The following is a 20,300-nucleotide window of genomic DNA, read 5'->3' on the forward strand; positions in this document are numbered from 1 at the left end:
AGGAAGGCATCGTCCAAGCCTTCAGTCTGTCTTGGAGGTCTATAGCAGACCCTCACAGTAAGGTCTCTGTAGTTTCCCTCTCGTATAATTTTTACCTATATACTCTTGATCTGCCTACCATGTTCCAGGTCTTGGATCTCTTCACAAGTGTATTCATCCTTTACATATATTGTGACTCCTCCTCCTTTCCTGTTTGATGTATTCCTTTTGAACATTCCAGTCATGAGTTTCAACTCACTAGTTTTCAGTAATGTCTACTAGATCATATTTGCCATCCTGTATTAAAAACTCTAATTTGTCTTGCTTGTTTCCCATTCTCTGTGCATTAGTATAGAGACAACTGAAACCATGAGTCATTCTTTCCAGCTGCTTCCTTCTTGTAGTTTCCTACCTAGCAGGTTTCTGGAGCACCACCTCAGTTTTCTGTGCATCAGTGAAGTTCTTATCCTCAGTACCAGGTTTTCCCATGTCTCCTTACCCCCTAGGATTCAATTTAAAGCTCTCCTGATCAGGTTTGTGAGACTCATAGCAAACACAGTATTGCCACCCACTGTGAGGTGCAACCCATCTCTTACCAGGAGTCCTTCCTTTCCCTTCTGTTTTTTAACAGAGGCTTTTGTATGTATTGTATTTGGAACTCTAAAGAGAGAAACCAAAATGTTTATTTAATATTCAAAAGGAATCAAAACATAAATCCAGCCACTGGTGATGCAAAATGATACAGCTATTTTCCCCAACAGGTGACAATAACCACCTGACGGTTCTTCTATTCCAGTGCTATGTTTTCTGCAGTCATGTTTATTCATAGCTGTTCCATCCAGAATTTCCACCTCTGGATTGGGACCCATGGCAATAAGTAAGATGAACATGTGAATGCCATCCGTGGGCACAGCATTGCTTCCAGTGGCCTGTTTATCTGGTGCACAAGTAAAACTGGATTGTGGCAAGTGTGTTCTGTTTGTTTTGTGGCAAATCAGGGTATTTGACATGCTTGGCTTGCGTTATATTAGTTACTGTAGATATGCCATTAGCCCAGAATTTTTGAAATCTTGATGGAAAACATACATGTAAAGAGACACAAATGTACACGGCAAAGCCCCTGGTGGTTTCTATTCCAAAATTATTGTTTCAAGAGAGTTTGGGGTGAGTGGGGAAAATGTGTTTTTCTCTCTGGGTTCTGTTCAGACTTCTTGTGTGTTAAATGAGAAAACAGTATAATTTATTCAATGAGCATCCTTTACCTTCAAGATTGGAGAGTGATGCACATTTTAGAACCAACTTCTAGGCAGAATGAAAAATGGAGACATAGTTGTTGAGATATGGTGGCATTTTGTGTATGTGCAACGACGGGATCTGCTTTTTTTTTATCACCAGCACAGCGACCAGCAGGCTTGCAAACCTACTTCCCTCTGGGTGATGATTTTGTACTGCATATGCTTTTGTTATCACTATACTGGACTTCCATAATGCATCATGTAATGGAATTCCAAATTGTGCTATTTTTAGATGCAGGTTTAGTCTGACTGCAGCTGCCAGCATGATAAAATAAAAATAAAAAGAGCCGCACATTTGACACATGTTGAGCGCATCCACCAATTAACAGTGGCCAGGATTTAGTTTAAAATAGTGCTGGAATAATATTTAAAGGAGCACTCAAGGCAGCAGCTATTTTATCTTGCAGGTTGTTGTTTTGAGACTTTTTATGTCTTCCTGTGTTCTGCTTCTTGAAGGAAGTTTGACTTACATCTACATTATCAGTGCTCTATTCAGAAACTGGGGCAGTCATACGGCTTTGCTGGAATTGAGAATAACACATCAACACATAACTTGCTGAGAACTAAATTGCTATTTTGTCTCTGGAATTATGAACACTCTCTATAGATTGTGTGTACCTGTTGCCTACATTATAATATTGGCAAAAACTATATAGCCCTGTGCTTTGCTAGGCCATCGGGGGTAGGTTGAGCTTGCGCGAGTCATCATGGTAATGATTCTCTGGCAAATTGATGCATGCTACTTGCAAATGGAACATGGTTAGAAGCTATTTCCCTGGGGATGCCATGATGGACCAAAACTGCTTTCAGCTTTGCCACTTCCAATCTGAATCTCATCCCTCAAGGGCCAATAATAAGGTGAGTGGAGACCCAAAGATTGGCTCTTTCCCAAATCAAAGATGCTGTTAGGTGGTGAGTTAAGGGAGCCACAGCCTCAGTATGTTTGCGCTGGGCTCCAGATCAATCCTCTCGTCTCCCATTTTGCATTTATACACTTTGTTTAACAGGGCAGGTGGGTGCTATACAAAGCCACTTGCCATCTTAATTTGCCCAGAGGTACTTCGTTTAGATTTAGTATGTACATAAGCAGCAGTTGTTGCCGATAGATTACAGGCGGGGCAGAGGGCCCAATCCACATATCCTATACTGGCCCCAGAAAATCTTGTTGATACCTCAGCAAGCTGCCAGCAAGAGCCAGTTTCTTTTTCTTTTTAGTCTCTGAAAGCCTGAACTAAATTGGTGGCTGAAATTTTGTTCCATGGTCCTGTGCCCAGAATCATTTGAGTACCCGTCAATGTCCTCACCCTGGAAAACTCGGAATATTCCCTTTTCACTTTATTAAGGAGACTTTCTGGTTTCACACTGGGCTTGCCAGCTCTCAACCAAGAGCTCTAAAGTGTGGCCACCTGCCGGTCTTCTGGCCTGTTGAAGTAATACGGAGGTGGATGGGTGAATTGGGCCACCGAGGCCTTGGCTTGTGGTTGTCAACTGACACAGCCCCACTGAGTCTTCATTTCATCCCGAGAGCTTTGGTTTGAAGCCTTTGCTGTCTATAAAAAACCAGCAAGGTAAAAGTTGTGAACTGCGCCGCATTTCTAGCTACAGGCCAAATGCTTTATTCATAATGCTGCAGAACGTTTGTTTAAAGAGTAACTAACACGCTGTTTGTGACTCTTGTCCTAAAACAGAACATGCTGTTGGCTTATGGTGGTTACATTCTACAGTGTGTTCCCCTTGCAGGCATGCTGATGCAGATTTAGTTTTGTGCCACAAAGAGGAATATAGGTACCTAATTTACAAAGGTTTGTCATTCTTTACTTCAAGGCTGACCACTCACCTTTGCTAGGGATCATTTACCCTCAGCTCACCAGCGACTGGGGACACATTGACTCGGCTGGGTTGTAATTTTGAATCTTGCTCTTTCCCTAACAATAGGATCTGTACAGCACAAATTTAGGTAAGCATGACATTACACATGTGCAGAGTGTCATTATCTCCATACTGAAGATCATCTGTTACTCTCTGCACATCTGTGGTCCGAGAAAGAGCTTCTGCGTAAGAGAATTCAAGTACGATTTTCAGACAAGATTGACTCTGTCCCTCTTATTTAGAAAAACGCCCGTTTATGTTTAGTGGCACTTACTCCCAAGAAAGTGTGCATAGAATTGGTTGGTGTATGATAAAAAAAAGCTTGATGCCCCCACCACAAACCTAGCCTTTGGTCCTGAAGCAAAAACCAGTGGGACTGATAAATAAAAAATACAAAAATAACCCAATGGCAGGATTAGGTTTGCAGGACAGCACTCTGAAAGTAAGACCTCTAAGGCTGCAATTCTCAGTACGCATGTGAGACCAAATTCAACATAATGGAGATTACTACGGAGTCAATACATACAGGGATTGGACTGAAATTTCCAGCAAAAGATCGGCTTGCTTAATTATTCCATTGAAATCAACAGGAGTTGAAATGCTTTAATTGATATCAAGGTCACCTCTTTTTCTGCCCCAGCCCTGTAAGTTTGACTCTGGGGAGATTCAAAGGCATCTATGTGATCAAATGCAGCCTCACTGACTTCGTTTAGGCTGCAGGTGAAGAATGTGTGTGGATCTGGTTTTTTACTGAAATGGTGCATTTGAGGAGACACTTGAAGGAAAAGAAAAATGTGTAACAGTAGCTGCAAGTTGGTATTTTGGAGAATGGAGTGAAAAATAAATAAATCTTCTCCTGAATTGAACTTCCAAGAATATCCATCCGCTTTCTTTTGACAGAATGGACATGAGAATCCCTTTGAGGATGCAGATCCACTGATCCCAATCCACTTCTATCAAACCGATCTTGTTGCTTTTAAAAAGCCCTGCTATAGAGTGGGACTTGCAGCCAGGGCCGTCTTAAGCGTATCCAGCACCGTGGTGCAAAGATCCCTCCGGCGCCCCCTTGGCAACTCCAAAACAAGGGAGGGGGCGGTGGAAAATGTCCTCTGCCTCCCCCACCATCCTGATCCCCAGCATGGTGGCAGCGATCAAGCAGGAAAACGTGCTGGTGGACATGCTCTCCAGTGTTGGGGCACCCAGGAAGGCTGCGCGCTGCCTTTTGCCAGGAAGCAGGAGAAGGACAACGGACCGGGAGCAGGGCTGACTTTAGAAGATGCAGAGGCTTGGGAGGGAAGCAGCTTCCATTCTAAGCCTCTGTGGGGATTGCTCTCTGCCTACGGAGGCTTGGGAAGGAAGCTGCACACCTGCCAGCCATATAGTTAGTGGGGCGCAGCTGGTGGGCGTGCAGGGAAAGGGGAGGCTGACAGCAAAGCAGCTCCCCCACTGGCTAGGGTGCCCCTGAGAGGGCGGCGCCCTGGCGCGATACACCACTAAGACCAATGGGAAAGACGTCTCTGCTTGCAGCCAAATCCTATGAATGCTTACCCTGCTGCAAGTCCTACTGAGTTGAAAGGGATTTGCAGCCTGATCCTGTGCAGGCTTACTCGGAAGTAAGTTCAAAGGGATTGCAGCTTGATCCTAGTTCAACACACTGTTTCACAGGTCCCTTCCACTGCTGCCTCCTCCTGCCCCCCCATCAACCGCTGCTCCGGAGGAAGGGGAGCTCAGAGCCTGGTCTGCCACTAAAGTGTCCGCCTCAGCCAGGCACATGTACAGCCGGCTCTGCACCCCACTGTTTCTTCCAGGGCAGGGGTCTGCAACCCGCGGCTCCGGAGCCGCATGTGGCTCTTTTACACCTTTGCCGCGGCTCCGGGGCGGATACTAGCGAGGGGAGGAGGCGCATTGTGCGCCCCGACACTCCCCACTGTGGCGGGCGCTGTACTGGCTGTGACGTCGCATGGGGCGGTGCATGCGTTAGTCACGCACCTTCCCGACGTCACCTTCCTGCCCGCTGTCAGATCGCGGCTCTGGAGATATATTTGTTTTAAATGTCGCAGTGGTTTTGCGGCTCCCAGTTTTTTTCCCCTTCAGAAACGGGTCCAAGTGGCTCTTTTTGTCTTAAAGGTTGCAGACCCATGTTCCAGGGCTTAAGATTTGCCAGGCTCAGTAGTAAGGCTGGATGAGACCCAGCTGACCAGGGATGGGGGAGCTACACCAGTGTTAAATGCAGTGGGGTTTATTACTGGATGCAGATGCCCGGGACTGCACTGTGCAGGTTTTGATGCAGTACAAATACCATTACGATGCCAGCGTATTTAAAAAGAAACTGGCCGTCGGTCAATTGTGTGGCACCCCATCCTCAACTCTAAAGGATGTTAAAAGTTATCCCAAGGTGGTTTTCCCTTCCTCCCCCCCTCCTTACTGTGCTTAGCAGGCAACAGTTTTCTTCAAGCTTTCAGTATCAATTAATATTTAACTTTTTAAGAAAATTCATTTGTAGCCTCAAGTCCGCCCATCCAGTGTAAGCCAGCTCGCTAAGGCCGCTTTGCAGGTGCTGATAAGACGTAAACGGCTGAGAGGTTGCCCAGCCCAGAGGCTGCGCATTAAACAAGTTATTATATAGCACTATTTGTTCTGTTCTCAGGCAGCAAAGCAGGGTGGGGTGGGGGTTGTTGCCTTAACATCCTTTCTGATGCCTTCGAAAGGTGCGTGGTCAAAACAGCTCTGGAGACCCAACTTGGACTGGAAGGTGGATTGCCCACCACAATCTGCCTTGAAGAGATATTTTAAAGCAGTATTTAAATTGTTCTTTTTCTTTTTCTTCCAGAGCATGCCCATTCCAGGGATGAAGAGCACTTACATTTCAGGATGTTAAAACAATAGCAGGTGAAGAAGTGAAAGTGGAACAAGCTGAAGAAAACCTTCTAGAACCATGGCCACAGGTGAATGCCTCCATGTGATCATCAGTGGTGTTTTGTGTCTGATTTTATTCATTGCCTCAGCGCTGGATTTCAGCGTTTCTGCTCTTAATCAGAATGTGGTATCTCCCTGAGATTTGCCATCTTGACCTGGCTCTTTCTTCCTGGCACCTTGCTAATGTCTTCATTTTGGTGCGAAACTGAAAAGCATTCTAAATTGGTTATTCTTGCAAATGCATCAATGTCCTTGGGAATTTGTTTCCATAGGAACCTTTGCCCTTATTGGATTAGGTTTCTTTGTGCACTGGTTTTTGTTGGTTGGCTGCTGTGCTGCAAGTTTCCCCACAGATGATCAGGAGAGAATGACTAACAAGAAGTCCTAAAAGCCCTACGCTGCAGCAATCGGACAGATTATTATTTTTGTTTTTTTTTTTTGCTAATTTGCAGCTTGTCATCCTTGCTTCTTTGATTATGAACTAAGAAGGTGTTTTTACCCCCTCCTGCAGCAGCAGATGGTGTGGGCAGCATAGCTATAGATACCTCGCAACTTAACATGTCAGTCACTGAACCAGCAGCCTGGGCAACTGCAATGAATAACCTGGGGATGGTTCCAGTGGGACTGGCTGGACAACAGCTGGTGACGGGTAAGATTTTCATTGAGATCTGTTGCACTGGTTTATGGATTTTTTTAGAACCCTAAGATAAATGTCTAATTGTTTTCTGAAGGTGCATGCTTCTTTTTTCAGTGTGCTTCTGGAACACTCCCCCCCCCCCCAGGCATAGGTTCCCTTTCTTAATATTGTGAAGAAAGCGTTTAATCTCTTGGTATTAACAGCCATCTGATCCACGATAAAGTTGGTGGAAGCTGACAAAAGCCCTTGGGGAAATTTGAATCTTTAAAGCCTCCAAATAATCTCTAAGACCTGTTCTGCATTGAATCCGAAAGAGAAGCCTCATAACAGATATATTTAACATTTTTAAAAGCTGTTTCCCCACCCCCACATGGAAGCCTTTGCTAATATTCTGCCAAGGAGCAGCATGGGAAATTGGCTAAAAGCTTCTGCAGAGAGAGGATGAGCATTGTTAGGCTGACACAAGAAAGTACAGCTATAAATAGAGACGTTATAAAAATCTGAATCTCAGATACCTGCCTACACCATCAGGTGAGTGGACCTGAGAAAGAAACCCTTTTCTTATTCACTCTTCACTGAGACCTTTTTCATCACACGGTAGCCTCTGTAGCTTGACATTCCACTAGTGTCTTCTGCGGGAAACACGAGGGAGGTTGAAATCTCTTGACCTACAGTGGTCCCAGGATGGGTTCCTGCAGCACCCACTTCTCCCTGCACACATTCCTGTACTTGGCATTGCACACGTCCCCTTTATACTTTGTGCATTTACTGCAACACACCTTGGCTCTTTAACATCCCCAGACTGCATGACTTCAGTTGTGAAGTGCTTTTGAGTTTCCAGTAAAGGGCAGAGATTGGGGAACAATCAGAAGGAAGATTTTCATTTCTGGCTCTCTGACTGCTTATGAATGGGTTTGGGTTTACTGGGAGAAGAATGAGAAGATCAGGTTCCTAGCATCTCCAAGTTACAAAGCTCTTGGGTACCAGGCCTGGGAAAACACTCCTGTCTTAACACTTTCATAGAATCATAGAATTGTAGAGTTGGGGTCGCCTACTGCTGATGGCCATCCAACCTCTGCTTAGATACCTCCAATAAAGGAGAGTCCACAACCTCCCAAGGAAGACGGTTCCACTGTTGTGGCGTTTGCCCATTCTTTTGGAAATGTCTGTATAGGGGGAGAGAAAGGGTTAATTAGGTCGACCAATAGAAAAACCCAGAGGTGGAGCCTACCTGTTTTAAAAAAGGCTTAGCCAGAGGTTTAGACAGTTGGGGGGGAAAGCAGTTGGAAGACAGATGGAAATAGAGAGACAGTTAGTGCAGGTGGTTCTTGTGTGAGGGGAGGTAGAAGTGTTAGAGAAAGGATAAAACAAAGCTAAGAGGGTAAAGGATAACAGCGTTTCAAATGCATTTAAAGTTTATTTGTGTTTGCAATAAACTACAATCTTTGTTGTTAACTTGAGAACCAGACTGAGACTAAGTGTTTTACCGGGGAGAACCTGGTTGGTGGCAGCGGATTAGTGGTAAGAACAGAGATCAACTATTACAGAAGGATATTTTCTTCATTGGTACCACAGAAAGGTTTTCAGTAGGCGCTTAAAGATTCAAACAGAAGGTGCCTGATGAATCTCTATTGGCAGAGCATTCCACAGGATTGGGCCAATGGCACTAAAGGCTCAGTTTCTTTTACTTTTTTATTGAAAAGAAAATTACAAACTGAACACCCGCTCCTCCTCCCCTCCCACAGCCCAAAGGCATAGCTCAGATGCAAACAATAATAGTTTCTACAAGCACTAAAGTGAGGAGAGATGTGAGTGTTGCTCATATAAAAAAATGTTAATATAACTAGATATTATGGAAAGTAGCTTGGTTTCTTGTTCCTGTCGTATGAATCTTGCCATCTTGAAAGACGAGCTTCTGCAGATGACCTCCACATTCGAGCCGAGATATAATGGTTCAGGTGTTCCCTAAGGTACCCTGGACCTAAGTTGTGCAGGGATTTGTCTATTAATTCAAAGACCTGGAACCTGACTCAGTATTAGATGAGCAGCCGGTACAAAAGTTTTAACTGTTGTGTCACACTTTGCCAGCCCCCATCAGCATTCTGCATCAACTGGAGCCTTTGAACCAGGCCCAAGGGCAGCCCCACATAGAAACCGTGGCAGTAATCGAAGCTTGGGGCATAGCTGTCAACCGTCCCTTATTGGGCGGGAAACTCCCTTATCCCAGTGCCATGTCCCACTGCTGGCCCTTATTGATGATGTCCCTTAAATTTCCTGGGTTTCAAAGGAAGCAGCTCCTCTCCCTCCCTCCCTGCCGGCCAGGGAGGAGGGAGGCTCCAACTGTGTTGCTTGGCTGCATTGCTCACCCAATAAGGAGTCTAAGAACGACTGGGTGGTGGAGCTTGCATGCCTTCTGCCAATCAAATCAGCTGCGTTGCCTGGGGACTCACCTTTGCTCAGCACTTCCCAGCAGAGAGGTGACGATGATTTTCCTTGCTGCACCCCCTTTGCCGGTTTGCTGCGCTGTGGGAACCACCACTTGAGGCTTAGTTTGGCTGCTGGGCTGGCTGGGCTTTCTGCCTTTGGCTCGGGAGCTGGTTGACTAAAATCCCTTATTTTAGCTGCTGGTCCCTTATTTTCAAGGCTGCTGGTCCCTTATTTTCAAATCTGTAAGTTGACAGCTATGGCTTGGGGTTCCCGATGCATGGACTGCAGTGGTCAGGCTGTTCAACCTATCTGAGAAAGAATGGACTTCTGAAATTGTATTTGCTGGTCTTTTAGGGTTGTATCCAATTAATTCGTTGCACTTGCAGAATGACTTTCATTTATGTGGTGGAAGTTCTTCTGCCCTTGCACACCCCCAAATCTGTCCTGGGTTTTCCCCCAACTCTCCAAAGTTTGATGTTTGCAGCGAGAATGTGAGGAGAAGAGAAAGGGAAGTTGTCTTGTGCAAACACAAGTCATTCTGCAAGAACCATGTCTTTATTAGATTCAGCCACTAATTTTTTTTCAGTTCAGGGTGTTTGATTCAGTAATAATTTAAGTGCTATATTTTGAAAGTAACAATCCAGAAGTGAGCACGGTGTGGTGATTATAATACATGTCCCATTCAAAAATTAATGTTTCATGATATTGAAATTCTTGACCCTGGGTCTGGGATTTATTGCTAGTTAAATGTAGACAGTGGGTTAGTTTGTGCAATTGTCTAGTTCTCTATGAGTCGATAAATTTGTTTCTGGGCAGAACCACTTCAGGCATGGGTGTAGCCAGGATTTTTGTTTGGGGAGGCAGGCTGTTTGTTAGAAGGGGCAGGCCTTCTGTGGGGGTGGGGTTACTTATTGGGGGGAGATACACCCCTGCCCCCCCCTGGCTACACCCATGACTTCAGGTGAGGGCTCACTTGAACGTTTTCTCCCTGGATACTATTCTATTTGTTCAGCTAAAACTATTAAAATAATATCAAGTTAAAAGCACAGGAAATGGGGCAGCTAAGGCAGAAGTAAGTAACTGAAACAGCGTGTGTGGTGAAAAGTTGAGAGGCACAAGCAATGTTAGAATTCCTGCTCCATGATTGCAGTCATGGGATTGTTGTCTATTGACGGAAGTCCAGCCGTCATTAAATGGTGCTGTATAGCATTTGAATAAAGACACAGTGAGACAGCAGTATTTTCAGGATGGTATGAGCAGCTCCTTTCGAACTTCTCTCCTCTCCCGTAACTTTTATTATCCTTTGTTCTCTCCTCTCGCATGGCCGTTTGCCAATGTCTCACATTACCTACATCCGGTCATGGCTTAAACCCACCCATTGCCATATAGGGTAATTACTGCCCAGAGGGGGAACATAACTCCATATAAGGCTATGCACTTAATACACTGCAAGGCACGGACATGCAGGTCACTGAGGTCAGTGAGGCACCAGGTGGCGCTACAAGCCTTTGCCATGACTTCATGGCTCCCACAATCTATCACATGACGGTATGTGTTTTGACTCCACAGAGTGGGAAGTGATGGAGACAGGATGTTTGTGTTACTGTGTTCCATGAAGTGGGACTGTTGTCCTTTGTTCTTTCTCTTTGCTGTCTGATGCTAGAGAGAGAGGGAGCCATGTTGCAGTGCTCCTTGTGTGTTTATATGTAAATAAAGTAGATTAGCCAAAATGCTGAGTTGCTGAGGTCTGTTACGCATGATGCACAAACTCTGTGGATCCCTAAGTGTGCCGGTTTCTGTTGGCATCGGTCACTGTGATGTTCAGGCTGAAGAAAGCTTTTGAAGCTCCTGAACGATCAGCCAGGAGGGAGGGAACATGCCAGTCGGGCATGTGTCTCTGTCAGGGTCCTACTCGAGTGTAGCAAAAGGCATGTTCCTGAAGTTCCAAACATGGTCTGGTGTTCTATCCAAACTAAGTCTTCGAGAATTAAAGGATGAGGCAAACGAAGACCACTTTAGAGAAAAATTGGTGTGTTCGAACCCTTGATGCCACACACATGCAGACTCAAATCCTTAAAAAGCCATTCATCCAGAAGGGTTTTGAAAGTGTTTATTGCAGCTGATCACCTGGTTCCATAAGGTAACAACATATGGTGGTGTAAAATTGTGCCCATATCATGATACCCAGCTAAGTCATACTCTGAGTAGATCCATTAAAATCAATTTTATAGGACAAAATAAACTCTAACACCACATACGTAATGTCTGGAATGATGGCTGTCACCTCTTCTGTAGTCATAATTCGCAATGAGGATTAAAATCCCCATTTCATCCATAAATAGTCATTAAAAGGAACCCCTGCCTGCCTGCCCTGTATGATCACGTATTAGGGGATAATTCTTCTGTGTTACACGATTTCCACCCATTTGGATGTACATTTAAAGTTTTTGTCTGCCAGCCTCTGTCGATGCAGCAGTAGCTTGATCACTTTATAGCCTACAAGGGAAACTCTCTGAACAATGGAAAGGCTTTAAAATGGTGTGCAACTTCTGGTTTGTTTTTCTATAGCACTCTTGAGACATAGTTTGCTTGGCCTTGATGGCGAATCAATTTCCAGCACTACTAGCCTTCCAGGACTCAAAGTACCCTATATAATTCCTTATTTATTAGTGCTGTAAAATTGGATTTTACATCTAAGCAAATGTCAAGGTTTTAAATGGTAGCAAAGTTTCCGATTGTATAGAATCTCTTTTGCTATTTGCTCTGTCGGTTGCTTTCTTCTTTATGTCGCGTACCCTCTGAAGTTGCCACACATTTAGTAGTCAGTGTGTGCAGTTTAATGCTAGAATATGATTTAGACCAGTGTTCCCCAACCCCCGGGCCGCGGCCTGGTGCCGGTCCGTGGATCAATTGGCACTGGGCCGCCCGAGGAACTTCAAATCATTTCACTGTGGCAGGCGGCCGAGGCGCAGAGCATAGCGCCCTCTCAAGCCCGCCCATTGTGTGACAATAGCGAATGAAAATTCGCTATTGTTACACTGATGCTCCTCCTGGCCAATCAGGGAGCGGGTCCTCCCGCTTCCTGATTGGCCGAAAGGCAAACCTCACGCCATTGGCCGAGGAGGAGGTGCCACGGGAGGACTGAGGACTCGAGGTCGGAGACGCGGGGACTGAAGAGAAGCTGCCGTGAGGTAAGTGCATGGAGGGGGGGGGGACTCAGCTCAAAATAAGTGGGCCACGGAAAAATTATCAAACATTTACCGGTCCGTGGCGATAAAAAGGTTGGGGAGCACTGATTTAGACAACGCATAGTTCCTTAACGATGTAGTTCTTAGAACTGTTAAACGCTGATCAGTATATCGTGCCTAAAATTAGGGTTGCATAGATGAAGTTTATGTATGGAAGTGAAAGCTGGACCATAAAGAAGGCTGATCGCCGAAGAATTGATGCTTTTGAATTATGGTGCTGGAGAAAACTCTTGAGAGTCCCATGGACTGCAAGAAGATCAAACCTATCCATTCTGAAGGAAATCAGCCCTCAGTGCTCACTGGAAGGACAGATCGTGAAGCTGAGGCTCCAATACTTTGGCCACCTGATGAGAAGAGAAGACTCCCTGGAAAAGACCCTGATGTTGGGAAAGATGGAAGGCACAAGGAGAAGGGGACGGCAGAGGACGAGATGGTGGGACAGTGTTCTCGAAGCTACCAGCATGAGTTTGACCAAACTGCAGGAGGCAGTGGAAGGCAGGAGTGCCTGGCGTGTTCTGGTCCACGGGGTCACGAAGAGTCGGACACGACTAAACAACAACAACAAGATGAAGTTTTATTAAATGGAGATTAATGAGACTAAGTTACCTATGTCCATTAATTTCCGTGTGTCTACTCTGAGTAGGACTAGTGTTAGCTACAACCCTAGCTTACACACAGTTTGATGTTGTTGTTCTAAATTAACTTCAGTGGCTGAAACATTTTCTGGCAGGTGGCCGTCTGCCATGGCTGTTTTAGCATCCCTGCATTCCATGGGGTTTGACTAGATGACTCTCAAGTCCCCTTCCAAATCTGCAATTCTGTGAATGATCGAAGTAATAAAAAATATTTGACACGCATTTTTGTTAAATATTAGGATTTGTTTCCTTAGGCTTCATAGTTGTATAGGCTTCATCTGGCATTCAGCTGAACACGTGAACAAAGTGTGGGCCAGGGCAAGGGTCAGTGCCGGACTTACATATAAGCTAAACAAGCTATAGTTTCAGGCCCCACTCTCTTGGGGGCCCCCAAAAAAATTAAAGGGGGAAAAACACTGGATGTACATTTCCAAAATATAAGATAAAAAACAAATAAAATAAAACCTACATATAGCAACAGTATTTTGTGTTGTGATGGCTCCTATGATGTAAGTAATGGACCCCGCCTGCTCCCCTGCTCCCTATAATATCACTGGTTTGCTTATTTCTATATATAGGGTGCCTACATTCTGCAGGGACTGGTTGCATGGCAACACGTACAAATGGCTTTAGATACCAATTAGGTCCATAAATTCCCATATAGCATATATTCAACACAGAAAACAGTGGCAATTTATTGTTGACAAAGGACAGCTGGACATTACCTTCAGTAGCTTGGAGCCTCATCAAACCTAAAGCCGGCCCTGGCAAGGGTAGACACCGAAATCCTGCCCTCCATGTTCTCTTCCATGCCATGCCCCTCCCCATTGCTGGCATTCCCCATGATGCACATGGAAGGTCTGTAAGCAGGTTCGCTTTGTGTTTGCTTGAGCAGAAGTAGACCAGCTTTACCTGCTGAGGTTGATTTGAGCACATCATTGGATAACGTAAGTGTTAAGTTGTGGGTGAACATATCAGACGACACAGCGATTCTTCAAACAGCTCTTGTTTATTCAGAGGCCAGAACAGAACTGATCTGAAGGCTTCAGCCAGCCTGCTTATATAAAACTCCAGTACAACGTAACTGTAACAACTTTCTGTAAGTATCCAATCACTGAACGTCACTTTTGATCCCTTATTTGCATATGTGGACCTGAACTATCTACAGTATCCCCCTGCTGGCCCAGGGTGAGAACTTCAGTATATAACAGTAAAGCCAAGGAGAAGAAGGCAAAGAAGGAACTTCTTTGTGGTGCCCACAGGTCTTCTCTAGAGAGGTCTGCTGTAGCCCAACACTATGGGTCTTTTGGAGATATATTAAGATGGTTTTGTTGTGAAGCTGGTTTAATAATTTGTGTAGAAAAGCAGGTGCTGACAAGTGTTTTTCGATAGCAATTTATACATCCATGAGGAAAGTCTTCTAACCCAACAGCAGCTGAAACCCAATTTGGATTATATCAACCTCTCTCCCAAATCTGTCCTAGTGAAAACTGCTGAGACGTCGTTGCTCCTAGTTTATTCACATGGTTTCCTGCTCGTTTTTTGCTTGAAAATGGCTTTGTTAAATAAGCAAATATCCTTATATACTTGCAACAAATGGCGCACACGTGCTTCACTGGGACGGAATCATCAAATCCTTTAAACTCTAATGATGTTACTCTTGTTTCCTGTGCTTCTAATTCTGTTTCAGCAATGTCATCTGAGTTTTTGTTTGGCCTTCCACTCATTTGTATACATTATGTGAGGAACAAAAGGAACCCTCCAAAGCATTTTTATTTCACTTGTAATCCTATTACAGTTGGGAAATGGCTATCCTTTGTTTGCCTCTTCCTGGAGTGCAGATCCACTCTACAGAGCTGAGGAGAACATGTGTTTTTGGGTGTCACAGTCACTGTATTAAAAGCATAACTTTGTTTGGTTTTTCATAATCAAAAGAACTGGTTTTTAAAAAGCATGTGCTGGCTCTTTAACCTCTTCCCAAGAAGGAAGAAACTAACTTGCTGTTTATACAAATATGAAGTTTAAAGCCACAAAAGAGCAAGCAGATTCTCTGATTTAATAGCAGCCAGGAGGGACTCTAGCAATGCTCAAGGGTTTTGCTATGTCTCTTGGGGGGGTTTCCTTACTGTTATCTTGGAAGCCGCAGAGCCCATCTGCCAGGGCACAACAAACAGCTTTTGAGCCCTTTTCTCTCTTGCGAAAGGAGCCTGTTACATGTCGCTGCTGTTTAAGTAACAAAAGAGAAGTCAGTTGCGCAGTTCTAGCTAGAATCTTGGTTGTAAACCTTTTTGTCGCTCTTGCAGAGACCCTGGTGGCCAAGCCATTTGCTCCAGGATTCCCTCAAACTACTACACTACTCTCTGCCCACCCCTCACCCCTGTAGCAAGAGGAGTACATTTACTCAGCTCATTGGTTGCTAAGTGCAGAAAATAGAATCAATTTCCGAGCTCTGTACTAAGAAAGACATTTGCTGGGTGGGTGTGTACGTCTGTCTGTCTGTGCTTTCTCTCAGTTCCACTTCAAAGACTCGAATGCTGAAGGAAGCACACAGTCTGTTAAGACACTGATGTTACCTGTGTGAAACCTTGCTCAGAAATTTTATTATTTATTATTTGTTTACGAATGAATGAATGAATGAATGATAGCAGGGACATAGAAGTCCTGTTCTAGCAATAGGGGAACTTATTATAGGGGAACTTATTATTTTCACCTCTGTGAAAATAGAATTCTTGGTTGCATTATTTATTAATGTTAATATTATTATTTATTAAATTACTGTACACCCATCCTTCCTCCAAGGATCACAGGGCGGATAACAATAGAAAAACACAAAAATATATACAGTAGTAATAAACGAAAACAACAACATCCCAGGAACTTCCGGGGAGGAAGACGGTAGATTAGTCGTTGACCGCTGACACTTCTGTCAGCGGAAATAATTATGCAGTGATCAAAAGCAACCAAGGCATAAATCTTGATTGTCAAAGCTCCCTTTTGAGATAAGCGGGGCATCGTGGATTAACCTCTTATGCTCAGAAGAAGACATTCATCAGGATACAGTATAATGGCCAACAAGAAATGGGACTGGAGTATATGGAATTGGGTGTGAAGATATAACAAATAATTATGGACTACCACACTGTTGGGATTTGTTGGAACCCTTGTAGAGAAATTCATAATACTGGGTCAGATAAGAACTATGATTGACATTTAATGATAATAAAAAATGAAGAGCTTCTTTTGGACTTTTTTTGGGGGGGAAGGTAGATGCAAAAGGACTGGGAATGAAGATTGAAAAACCTTCGTCTAGCAGATGGCGAAAGAGGTGGACAATAGTGCAGCCAGATGTTATCTTGGAGTGCATATTCTGAACATTTTGAATAATTGTTACATACATAATTGGCAGACAGAGAATTGGCAGCTCTTATTTCTTTTTCATTAATTCCTTTTCTATCTTCCTTTTCTATGATTTTCCTTTATACTTACATTTTGTTTTGTAAATTGAAGTTCTCTATCTTGGAATAAGGAAGATAACACCCATCGTCAACAGTTTTATGCTCCCATTGTGAGTTTAACTCATATGTGAGGTTTCTAATTGTTAACCCTTTAGGACATTAAGGAAATAAGAGAGCAGGCTAAAAATTGTACGCTCTAGTGGAGAGCTGCACATTGGTTGCAGATTTTGTCATTGTGATGATTTTTCGCAATACTTGGGTTCATCATCTTACTGACCTATACTTTAAGTCTTTTACATGCAGATTTCAGAAAAGTGTCATGATGAACCTCAGGCAGTATTTTGGAGAAAATACTGCTCACCAGTTTGGTGGAATGTATGTAGTTTTAAGTGTTTTTAAATAATGAAACACTCCAGTCACACTTCTGTTTCTGTTTCACAACTTCATATATGCTTTATTTTATTCCTATTCTTGCTTTCAAACTACCCTTTTCTTTTCTTCTTGTAATTGTGCTACTAAGATGAATGTAGATCAGCTTAGTTTTGATTACCATAAATTCAAAATGGCAACCATTTTTGCATTTATTGTAAACACAAAAAATTGGAAACTCTTAAAATGTAACAAACCCTTAGGTAAAAATGTAGTACTTTTATATGTATATGTATACAGTCATACCTCAGGTTAAAGTTGCTTCAGGTTAAGCATTTTTGGGTTGCGCTCCGCGGCGACCCGAAAGTAACGGAATGCGTTACTTCCGGGTTTTGCTACTCGCACATGCGCAGACGCTCATAATGACATCACGCACATGCGTAGAAGCGGTGAATCGCGACCTGTGCATGTGCAGATGCGGGTTGCGTTCGCTTCAGGATGCGAATGAGACTCTGGAATGGATCCCGTTCACATCCAGAGGTACCACTGTATGTATATGTACAGTGGTGCCCCGCAAGACGAACGCCTCGCAAGACGAAAAACCCGCTAGACGAAAGGGTTTTCCGTTTTGGAGGCGCTTCGCAAAACGAATTTCCCTATGGGCTTCCTTCGCAAGACGAAAGCCCATAGGGAAATCTCCGGGACAGCGGGGAAGCGCAGCGCGTCTTCCCCACTGTCCTCGGACCTCCTCCGAAGGCTGGCGGTGGGGCGGAAAGCCCTTCTCCCCGCGCCAGCCTTCGGAAGGCTCCTCCGAAGGCTGGCGGTGGGGCGGAAAGCCCTTCTCCCCGCGCCAGCCTTCGGAAGGCTCCTCCGAAGGCTGGCGGTGGGGCGGAAAGCCCTTCTCCCCGCGCCAGCCTTCGGAAGGCTCCTCCGAAGGCTGGCGGTGGGGCGGAAAGCCCTTCTCCCCGCGCCAGCCTTCGGAAGGCTCCTCCGAAGGCTGGCGGTGGGGCGGAAAGCCCTTCTCCCCGCGCCAGCCTTCGGAAGGCTCCTCCGAAGGCTGGCGGTGGGGAGAAAAGCCCTTCTCCCCGCGCCAGCCTTCGGAAGGCTGCTCCGAAGGCTGGCGGTGGGGCGGAAAGCCCTTCTCCCCGCGCCAGCCTTCGGAAGGCTCCTCCGAAGGCTGGCGGTGGGGAGGAAAGCCCTTCTCCCCGCGCCAGCCTTCGGAAGGCTCCTCCGAAGGCTGGCGGTGGGGCGGAAAGCCCTTCTCCCCGCGCCAGCCTTCGGAAGGCTCCTCCGAAGGCTGGCGGTGGGGAGGAAAGCCCTTCTCCCCGCGCCAGCCTTCGGATGGCTGTCCTGAAGACTTGCGGTGGGAGGAGGGTTTTCCTTCCCACCGCCAACATTCAGAATGCTGTTCTGAATGTTGGGGGTGGGGAGGAAAAACCCTCCTCCCACCACAAGCCCCGGGAACAGAGGAGAAGCGCTGCGCCCCTTCCCCTCTGTTCCCGTACCTGTCCTGAAGGCTTGTGGTGGGGAGAAAAGCCCTTCTCCGCACCGCCAGCCTGGCAAGCGGTTTCCATAGGAACACATTAATTGAATTTCAATGCATTCCTATGGGAAACCGTGCTTCGCAAGACGAAAAACTCGCAAGAAGAAAAAACTTGCGGAACGAATTAATTTCGTCTTGCGAGGCACCACTGTATATGTATATGTATATGTATATGTATGTAACAGTGGTATTAAATTGAGGAAATGTTGAAACCCTACCCCTCTGAAAACCCTAAACGGTGATTCCTTATACGGGCACAATTCACGTTAAATATATATTGGTCAACTTCCAGAACATAGATTGCCACTGGGAGCAAACCTCCACCTGCAGAGGCCTTCTCTGGTACCAGTGGGGTCCTGTGTCTCCCCCCCCGGTCAAATTAGGCTCAAAAGAAGCCCCTTTCAAGTCTAATTGTGTGTGGGGGGGAACAGTTTCAGGAGGAGGTCACAGCTGGGGAGGACGAGTTCTTTGAAAATGTCCCTGTGCCTCAATTAGGCTTCAAAGAAACCTTCTGTTGGTTATATTACAGCGTAGATTTCAGATGTCACAGCCCAAAATGGCCCCCACTGCAATTAAACTTGAAAGAAGCCAAGGTCTACTCTTGACTACAGCTCAGGGTCATAGCTGTCAACCGTCCCTTATTTGGTGGGAAACTCCCTTAGCCCAGCGCTGTGTCCCGCTGCTGTCCCGGATTGATGATGTCCCTTAAATTTCCCAGGTTTCAAAGGAAGTAGCTCCTCTCCCTCCCTCCCTGCCGGCCAGGGAGGAAGGAGGCTCCAACTGTGTTGCTTGGCTGCGTTGCTCACCCAATAAGGAGTCTAAGAACGAATGGGGGGTGGAGTTTGCATGCCTTGTGCCGATCAACTCGGCCGCGTTGCCTGAGGACTCGCCTTTGCTCAGCGCTTCCCAGCGGAGAGGTGACGGTGGTTTTCCTTGCTGCATCCCCTTTGCCGGTTTGCTGCGCTGTGGGAACCACCGCTTGAGGCTTCGTTTGGCTGCTGGCTGGGCTTTCTGCCTTTGGCTCAGAGGAGCTCAGAAGTTGAACATACCTGTGTTTGGAAAATCCCTTATTTTGGCTGCTGATCCCTTATTTTCGAGGCTGCTGGTCCCTTCAAATATTAAAGTTGACAGCTATGCTCAGGGTTAGAGAGGAGAGCGCTTCACCATGCCAAGTCAAGTCCAGGGTGGAACGAAGCACATTAATGATCTTACTTCCAATGTATGGTCGAACTCTGCTAGAAAGGGTTGCAACATTGCACTCCCTGGCCAGCTTTTGACCTGTCTGGTTAAAAAGCTGAAAGTCAGTAGATACTGTTTACTTATCTTGCTGTGTATAGATCGGGTCTTCTTCTTCTTTGTTTAGGGATTAATTTTGCTGTTTAAAATTGTATTTTATTGATATAGTTTTTATTAAATATTTCAAAGATTTCTGTCCTGTCTTCCTATAAATATGCTAATCATCCATTCTGAGCCACTTAGAGCATCTGGGAAATAAGTCTTTAATATTTTAAATGCAAATAAAGACTTATTGAAGCATTTTTTTATTATTACAAATAAATTAAAAAGCATCCTTATGCAACAAGACAAATATGACAATACTCATAAGTGACACAAATACATTTTTCTTTAAAAGAATTGTCTGCCAAATGAAACCTCTGTGACATAATTTGGTTTAATTTTTTAATAAAAAAATGGTATTAGTAATTGTATTATAAATTGGTATTGTTATACAGTGGTACCCCGCAAGACGAATGCCTCGCAAGACGGAAAACCCGCAAGACGAAAGGGTTTTCTGTTTTGGAGGCGCTTCGCAAGACGAATTTCCCTATGGCAGGGGTCTGCAACCTTTAAGACAAAAAGAGCCACTTGGACCCGTTTCCGAAGGAAAAAAAACAACTGGGAGCCGCAAAACAAGCCAAATGTAAAT

At 45.0% G+C, this 20,300-nt stretch overlaps 1 protein-coding gene across 8 annotated transcripts in view; it reads left to right on the forward strand.

Moving 5' to 3' along the window:
- ENOX1 (ecto-NOX disulfide-thiol exchanger 1) overlaps positions 1-20,300 on the forward strand; it is a 294,079-nt gene that overhangs the window by 171,024 nt on the left and 102,755 nt on the right. For 5 of the 8 annotated variants that reach the window (XM_081206412.1, XM_081206405.1, XM_081206407.1 and 2 more), the window contains 2 exons: positions 5,974-6,088; positions 6,571-6,708. In XM_081206412.1, the coding sequence (XP_081062538.1) occupies positions 6,079-6,088; positions 6,571-6,708 (148 nt within the window). In that variant the 5' untranslated portion in view covers positions 5,974-6,078. The remainder of the gene's footprint in view (positions 1-5,973; positions 6,089-6,570; positions 6,709-20,300) is intronic. The other 3 variants (XM_081206409.1, XM_081206410.1, XM_081206411.1) reach the window with 2 other exon arrangements.

This window comes from Podarcis bocagei (genome assembly GCF_964188305.1).
Source record: "Podarcis bocagei genome assembly, chromosome: 8".
In the NCBI taxonomy this organism is placed as follows: domain Eukaryota; kingdom Metazoa; phylum Chordata; class Lepidosauria; order Squamata; family Lacertidae; genus Podarcis; species Podarcis bocagei.